The sequence below is a fragment of the Nicotiana attenuata genome, chromosome 6 (genome assembly GCF_001879085.1).
Source record: "Nicotiana attenuata strain UT chromosome 6, NIATTr2, whole genome shotgun sequence".
Lineage (NCBI taxonomy): Eukaryota > Viridiplantae > Streptophyta > Magnoliopsida > Solanales > Solanaceae > Nicotiana > Nicotiana attenuata.
This window is the reverse complement of record NC_031994.1, coordinates 56,774,356-56,782,391: the sequence shown is the minus strand read 5'-3', so window position 1 is coordinate 56,782,391 and position 8,036 is coordinate 56,774,356. Positions and strand designations below refer to the sequence as shown.

General features: G+C 38.4%; 2 protein-coding genes across 2 annotated transcripts; one reads left to right on the top strand and one right to left on the bottom strand.

Moving 5' to 3' along the window:
• On the top strand, window positions 1,227-3,842 carry LOC109227032 (actin-depolymerizing factor-like). The gene is made up of 3 exons (XM_019392023.1): window positions 1,227-1,417; window positions 2,132-2,397; window positions 3,433-3,842. The coding sequence occupies exons 1-3, from the start codon at window positions 1,397-1,399 to the stop codon at window positions 3,581-3,583; spliced, it is 438 nt and encodes a 145-aa protein (XP_019247568.1). The 5' UTR covers window positions 1,227-1,396; the 3' UTR covers window positions 3,584-3,842.
• Window positions 3,981-6,914, bottom strand: LOC109227031 (inorganic phosphate transporter 1-4-like). Its single transcript, XM_019392022.1, has 2 exons — window positions 6,834-6,914; window positions 3,981-5,876 (listed from the first exon to the last, which is right to left on the bottom strand). The coding sequence occupies exon 2, from the start codon at window positions 5,828-5,830 to the stop codon at window positions 4,202-4,204; it is 1,629 nt and encodes a 542-aa protein (XP_019247567.1). The 5' UTR covers window positions 5,831-5,876; window positions 6,834-6,914; the 3' UTR covers window positions 3,981-4,201.

Below are 8,036 nucleotides of genomic sequence, written 5' to 3'. Positions count from 1 at the left end.
TTTGTTAAGTTTAATTTTGAATTTTTTCATTTCGCATGACCGTCAACGTAACTTACTATATAGCATTGCCTCCCAAATTAACAATCACGTAGAAATTTGTATTTACAAAGATGATAAATATTTTACGATCTAATTAGCTTGAAGCGTGCCTACAGAGATCTTGAAATAAAATATCTTACAAAGCTAGAGTTGTAAATAAATTTTATTCAAGTTGGAGTAAGAAGAACTAGAAAGTAACTGCAGATTTAATTGCCTTCCACTTTCATTTGAATTTTCTCAACCAACTCTGAAAAAAGAGTACAATATAAAATATAAAACTATGTTATTAAAGATTGGTAAAAAGGTAACAAAAGATGGTTGAAAAAATTTCTTATCACTATTTAATAATAAATACAACTAATATTTAAATTACATATAAAAAAAAGAGTAACTTTTGGGGCCTCTAATTTTGTGAGGCCTAAAGCGGCCGCTTTAGTGGCCTGGGGGTTAAGCCACCTCTGAGCTGGGCAAAACAGGCACATGCAGTGCACAAGCAGCAGTTACGAAAAGTGTGTTGGGCACATGACAGGCAGTTGGCGGTTACAACCAAATCCAAATCATGGCTGATCATGGGCTAAAGTGTTGGCACGTTTTTGTATCATGTCTTAGCATGTTTGCCCATCAGTTGGGGCTTGTTAACTGATTATCTTAAAAGCTGCCAAGTGTAAATTGCGCAGCCTGCACTATAAATATGTGCATAAGGCTGTCGCAAATGGGCAGAACTTAGCTTGTGGCATATATATTAGCCAAATTTCGTCTAAGTGTATTCCTAAGGGTGGGAAATTGTTTTGGGCCAGAGAACTAGGGTGGTGTTCTTTATTCTTGGCCATAGAGTTGGCTTATTGTATTCTTGTATTCACATATTAATACGAGTTGAAAAGAGATTTCTGTAAATTTGTGTGTGCCTTTACTTTTCTTGCTGCCTAAATAATTTCTAAGTCCCAACGTTATAAAATAATTCTGAATGTTGAAAAGGCTGAAGTCAAGATTGGGCTTGACTGCTGCGCATGAACCTGAAGCAGAATTCCGGTGACATAAATGAATGCATGGTCAAATGGCGTTTGGCATCGCAAAAAGTAAGGGAAGCGTTCAAGCAACGCACCGCCCTTGAGTTGAGAAGGTGGCTTTTTTGGATAGAGACAATGGACCGACTTTATAAAAGAAAAGTACAAGTGTGGGAAAAATAAGAGAGAATAATACTACTGCTGTTACGTTACTTTCTTCATTTTGGCAGTATCTTCTTTTTTCCCTCTTATCTTAATAACCTCTTCATTCAACGCCACCTTCAAACCATATTCCCCATTTTCTCTGAAGGGTACTGCATTTTTTTGCCCTCCAGTTTCTTTAGACGTTAATCATGTCTTTCAGATTCAGAGGGGTACGTCTCTATCTCTAAGTTTATTCATGTATTTGATGAATTTGTATGTTCACAAGGCTTATATAGATTTTTGTACTTCCACGTGATCAAGAATTACTTCGATTAGCTAAATTATTTTTAGGTTCTTGATAATTTTGAATTAAGCACCATAGTAGCGTTTAGTATTTCTGTTATAGAAAACACGTTAGTGATCAGTCACACCCTGATCCAGTGATCCATATGAGGTTCTGTTGAGCACACTGCACAACTTTTGAAGTTATAAGGTTACATCACCCAACTAGAATGTAACACTATTCTTAATTTATTCATGCAAATTTTTACTTTTTTTTGGTTTCCCACCCGGTGTTCGGTACCCGCATTGGAGCCCGACTATATCCGAAATCGCGCCGTGTAGGGCCCCATTTCAGGGGAAGCGCTCTCTACCAAGGATTTTTCCATATCCAGGTCTCGAACCCGAGACCTCTAGTTAAGAAATACTTCTCCTAGCGGAAAATAATAGGTACAGAAGGAATACTCAAGGTGCCTGCAAGTTGGCGTGATATCACCATTATTCCAAAAAAAAAAAAGAAGGAAAAAATAAACCCCAAATTTTGAATAGTTAAATTTAGTTTTTTAATGAAGAGCTAAAATCTTTTTGCTTCTTTGGTATGTGAAATCCTCGAATTCTCTATCTCTTTCCATGTTACGCATTGAAACTAAGCTGGGAATTTTCAGCCAAATGCCTCTTCTGGCATGGGTGTAGCTGATGACGGCAAAAATGCATTCTTGGAGCTGAAGAGGAAGAAGGTTCATCGATATGTGATATTCAAGATTGATGAAAAGAAAAAGGAGGTTATTGTTGAGAAAACTGGCAGCTCTGCTGAAAACTTTGATGATTTTACTGCTTCTTTGCCAGAAAATGATTGCCGATATGCAGTGTATGACTTTGATTTTGTGACTTCAGAGAATTGCCAAAAGAGCAAGATTTTCTTTGTTCATTGGTTAGTCTCCCACCTCCTTCTGCCTATTTTCATCTGTCTATAATTGCCACTGCTGTTTGATCTTTTACTGATTTCACTGTGTACTGTAGATTTGAAGGTAGAGATGTAAAAGAAATAAGTACTATATTTTTCGTCTTTCTGTCCTATTATATAGTACCATGACTTTACCATTTAAGGACCCAACAATTTTTATCTTGAATCACAATTGTTATAGCATTTTCTAAGGTTTTTTACTTAGCTGTGTAAATCTATGTTTGAATTACCATAGAGAACAAATACTGTGATTCTTGTGCTTCATTATTTCTACTTTTACTTTTTCTCTGGTACTTCTTACAAAGAGAGGAAACAACCTTCAATTTCACTCCTCTGATCCCTCCCTTTTTTGACCAAGTTTTAACCAAACCTTATTCTTTTTTACCAAGTCGTGATGGAACCTAATGTTAAACTACAAAATTGAAAAATAACGAGGAAATGACGTTGCAACTCAATGCAGTCAAATTATTGATTTAGTGAATCTCTGCAATGTGCTGTTGCCTTTAACCTGAAATTAATATGCATGAGCTGTTTTTATTTGGATGGCATGGGCTCCATTCATTATAATGTGGTTTGGTGAAGTTTTCTTCAGCGAGATTTCTTTCCGATGCCAAAATGTCTGTCTCAGTTTCACTGCTTCCAAATGCCAAAGAAAACAGTTTGGTTGTATTTGCTAAGAGATTAAGATCATGTCTTATTCTCATTTTATGGCCATTTATTATGCTCAGGTCTCAATAGCAAAGTAATTTTGAAAATATTTTGGGTGCTCTACTTATGAGAGCAAAAGAAATAAATATAAACCAACGTTTTGGGAGCATAATGTTGAGAAATTTTAAATATGCTTCCACTGTTCAGCGTCTGCCTCTATATTTATGTGTGATTTCTATGTATTCAGCTAGTACAATGGAATTGATGTGCAAGTCCAGCATCTCTGAGAACTATAAGTAACAGCTTAATTTCTGTCCCTCTCACATTCTCAGTGCATTGCTTTTGTTTCCTTAGGTCTCCTGCAACATCTCGCATTCGTGCAAAGATGCTTTATGCCACTTCCAAAGACGCATTTAGAAGAGAGCTGGATGGTTTTCATTATGAGATTCAGGCTACTGATCCCACAGAAGTTGATCTTGAAGTGCTGAAAGAGCGCGCTCACTGAGCCTTCTTGCATCAAAAGCTATCTTCCTCAGAATAAAGGAAGAGCATTAGCAGGGCCTTACCATCATAGTGATTAGTGCTTATAGCTTGTCGTTGGCCCCGATTCTTACACAGGAAAAATTCTTCTTAAATATGGGAAAGCTGATTTCCAGTTACGCATTTTAGCTTGTTAGTGAATATGGTGTTGCTATTGTTTGCTTTTTTTCAGATGTTTCAACACTTGAGGAAAGTGCATAATAATATGAATGATTCTCAAGCAAGTATAGTATAGTATTCATGGGCTGCAAGGGGCTGGATCCTCTCTAATCCTTGTTCTCCACTTCTCTTCAAATTAAGGATTATGGTTTGAGTCTTACATTTGAATCAATATCTAATGCTCGAATTCTGGAGTCACGTCAAGTTAGATACGATGTACGATAGATAGAACTCCATAACTGCTGACAATTACGTACACAGATACATGAAACTAAGTAAGTATCTCTACACTTAGAGGTAATAGTTTGAACTTAAGAAACTATAGTACTACTCTGAAAGAACATAGACCTTATCCATACTTGCAGGAACCATTGCAGGAACCTTTGCAAAACATAAAAAGGAAAAACATAAAAAAGCAAAACTTTTACACTGGAACAGTCCTGTTATTAGATGGATAATTCTCCACTTGTGCTCCTTCCTCAGTTGAGTCCTCATTTTCCCTTGACATCTCTTCCAGTGACTTCCCCTTAGATTCTGGAACCAAGAAAGTGAGAACTGTTCCCAGAAAGTTGATTACGCCAAGTACAATAAGGGAATTTCTCACTCCAATCCCAGCAGGGTATCCTGCATCAGCTTTAGTCTTGTCTTGTGGCTGGGCCAAATACAGGAACCCGAATGCACCCACCATTGCTCCTAACTTCCCAGATGCAGCTGATATTCCATGGCAAGTCGAGCGCAATCTAGCAGGGAAAATCTCAGCTGGCACGACGAATGTGGTGGCATTGGGTCCAAAGTTGGCAAAGAAGAATGTCAGCGAATAGAGAACCACGAATCCGATATGGTTGCCAGGGTGAGTCCAGTGGTTGTACGGAATGGCCAGAGCAAACATGAATATCGTCATCATTGCGAAACCGAGCAATTGAATGGTAAACCTGCCAATCCTGTCAATGAGGAACACTGTGAACCAGTAGCCAGGAACGGTACTGCAGAGTGCAATAAGAGTTTGCGCCCTTGCAATTTTGTAAACCTCTTCAACTGCACTCATTGTCTTGGCAGCAGGAATCCACCCAATGGCACTGAAGATATCTTTCTGGAACAGATTTTGGCTGTAGTATGCAATGTCAAGCAGAAACCATGTGCTGGTTGTGCCAAGCAAGTGAAGTCCATGTCTACTAAGGAATTGTTTTGTGAACAAACCAAATTCATTGCTGGACTTTACAGCAGTGGTAGCAGTAACTGCAGGCTCTTTTGGCTCTGTCGCAATGTCAACATGCATAACCTTTTCCATATCTGCAGTTGCCTGCTGAACATTCTTGGCAACGAGTGCAGTGTAACGCGCAGTTTCAGGCATCTTCATCCTCCAGTAGTAAGTGAGAAGAGCAGGAACTGCCCCAACCATCAATATAATCCTCCACACATAATCAGCTTGAGGAACAGTTGAGCCAAGTGCATCCACCTCATAAGCCGGTGCCTTGAAACTTGCCTGGAATGCAGCAGAAATAATGATGGCAAAGATACCACCTGCTAAAATCCCAAATCCTTGCATCGCGAAAACAGCAGCAATAAAGGCACCCCGAGTCTTCTTGTTGGCGTATTCAGACATGATAGTAGCAGAAAGCGGGTAATCACCACCAATTCCAAAACCAAGCCAGAACCGAAAGAAGCAAAGGGTGGCCAAGACAGTCTTAGGCTCCCTACCAAAAGAAAGACCTGAAGCAACTGAGCATAAACACATGAGCATAAGGGTCATGCCATAGACTTTTTTCCTGCCCATTTTGTCACCAAGCCAGCCAAAGAAGAGTTGCCCCGCAAGGGTACCACAGAAGGCGACACCATTGACAGCAGCCGAGACGTTTGGAGGTAGACTCCCAGGCTTTGGAGAGCCATCAACATGGTAGTAAATGCGGCCGAGCAACTTAGTGACCAGAGAAATGCAAAACAGATCATAGGCATCAGTGAAAAATCCCATGCCAGCAATTATGATTGCAGTGAAATGATACCATTGTGTTTTGGCCGTATCAAGCGCATTCAAAACCTTCATATCCCCAGCCATTTCTACTTCTTGTCTTTCTTAATTCTCCTCTTCGACAATGATCTATCTGCATATCAGAACAACAATATTCAGCATATTTTAATTTCGACCCTGAGGGAATTTTGAGACTTATCTCTGCCAAAAGAGCAGCAGCATTCACAACATTCAAAACAGCGAACAACTATTGTAACCCAAACAACAAAAAACAAAAAGGCTAGTTTACTCTATTTAAGTGGGCAATCAAAACAAAAAAAGGAAAAAACAAAATCATGCATACTGACAAGAAATTCAATAGGATCTGGCACAAAATTAGTAAACAAGCAATAAGTCCATTTTAGTGGGGTCGAACTATATCTTTGAATTCAAGTAAAATAGGAAACATGTGTATAAGTCCTAATTATAGAAGATCTCTTATTCTCCTTGAAAAGCCCCTCCTTTATGGATATTTAAAAGCTGCATCCCCCCCCCCCCCCTCCCACGCACCCACCCCGTCAGGGTGGAGCTACATATCTACCCTTTAGGCTGCTAAGTTGAACACCTTTTCTCGAAAAAATATACCGTATATACAAGTCAAATATTACTACCATTTATACATATATATAAAATTCCTGGATTAGCCAATGGCCAGCCCCCTTACCACTCCATGACCAAGAAAATCCGACACTAATATGGCAATAGACATGATTTCCGAACAAATAAAACAACAATTCGTATATCCTAGATGACAATTTTAATAAGCAGCAACGCAAGTAAAATAAAATCTTGATATTTCAACAATCACGGCACGTTAATCAACTTGGAAAAGTTAAAATATGTCGCCATTCTTCTTTATCTTGCATGCGAGAAAAACAAAGAAGAATCTTGATGTACACACACTCAAAAGACTCTAATGCATATATACAGACGTGCATGTATATACTACTAGTACTATATATCTAATATCACACAGTGGACTCATACATATATACATGTATTCAAAATTGGAAAAAGGAAAAGAAAAAAGAAGATAGAAACATATACAGACCTGCTATTGCTGCAAATAGATGCGAGAAAGAGAAAAGAGCAGAAGAAGGAGAGAAGAGAAAAAGGGTTTAGGATGGGTGGAAGAGAGGGCTAAGGCTGATGAGTATATATACAACGAGGATTCTGCAACCACCTGGGGATCTCCTCGGTATATTCCTTCCCCACTTTTAGGAGGCTTCTTGGTTTCCTCCTAAATATAGGATCTGTTAGATAATACCACACGTTCTCAAATAGGAAAAGGTAAAAATAAAAACATAAAGATGTTTCCAAATCTAAATATTAAGAAGATTCGGCTTTTACAAAATTCCTATTTTGACATCACGTTGTTTTAAAATACAAGGTAGTAATCATAATTCATTTATAATAGTTTCTGATCACGTGCGTTCTAGATACATTTTATGTGTAGTACGTGCATTTCGTATGTTGCATATACATCTCGTGTCATTTAGTATTTAAAAATCACATAGATATAGATACAATTATGAAAATTCACTTATCAACTCACACTATCTCTTAGGCCTTATTTGTTTGCACTTAATGGAAGTCTGAATCTTAATCAGATTTCAGATATTAAGTGCGTTTAATTTTAAATTTTGAATCTTAATCATTCAGATCTTATTCATAAAGTTTGTTTGTTTTTTTACTTCGCAACCACTTAATGGGTCTGAATATGTTTGTATGATTTAGATTTATAACCCAGATTTAATTTCATTAAGATGCTATCATCTGCAAATATTACTAACTGTCGCCACCGCCTACCATTGTCAACCACCACCACCACCATCCTAAACCATAGTCGCAACTACCTCCAGTCCTCCACTACCCACCACCCCCATCACCATTAGGGGTGTCAAATGGACGGGTTGGGTCAATTTTGGGCGGGTCAAAATGGATTGAGTCATTAATTGGGCGGGTCAAATGACCCGCCCAAAAGTTACTTGGGCTAAGATGGGTTGGGTCAAGATGGGTTAAAATTCGGGTCATAACCCAACCCGCCCAACTCTTATTAAACTTNTCTTCTACTTATGCTTCTCTTGCTCAATGTGTGATTGACTCTTTTCTTTAACACTTTACCATGTCTTCTGATTTACATGTTAAGTCTGACTTTGTTTACTCCTAAGTTTTATTTGCTATGCCTATGTCCTGTTGTCACACATTAGCAGGCCTAACTTTGCTGCTTCCCAGTCCCCTGAATCCCCTGATT

Bases quoted from the DNA above. Each gene is read 5' to 3' on its own strand.
- LOC109227032 (XM_019392023.1), top strand. From the start codon at position 1,397: ATGTCTTTCAGATTCAGAGGG. The intron at 1,418-2,131 runs GTACGTCTCTAT...GGGAATTTTCAG, and splicing joins TGTCTTTCAGATTCAGAGGG to CCAAATGCCTCTTCTGGCAT. The intron at 2,398-3,432 runs GTTAGTCTCCCA...TTGTTTCCTTAG, and splicing joins AAGATTTTCTTTGTTCATTG to GTCTCCTGCAACATCTCGCA.
- LOC109227031 (XM_019392022.1), bottom strand. From the start codon at position 5,830: ATGGCTGGGGATATGAAGGTTTTGAATGCGCTTGATACGGCCAAAACA.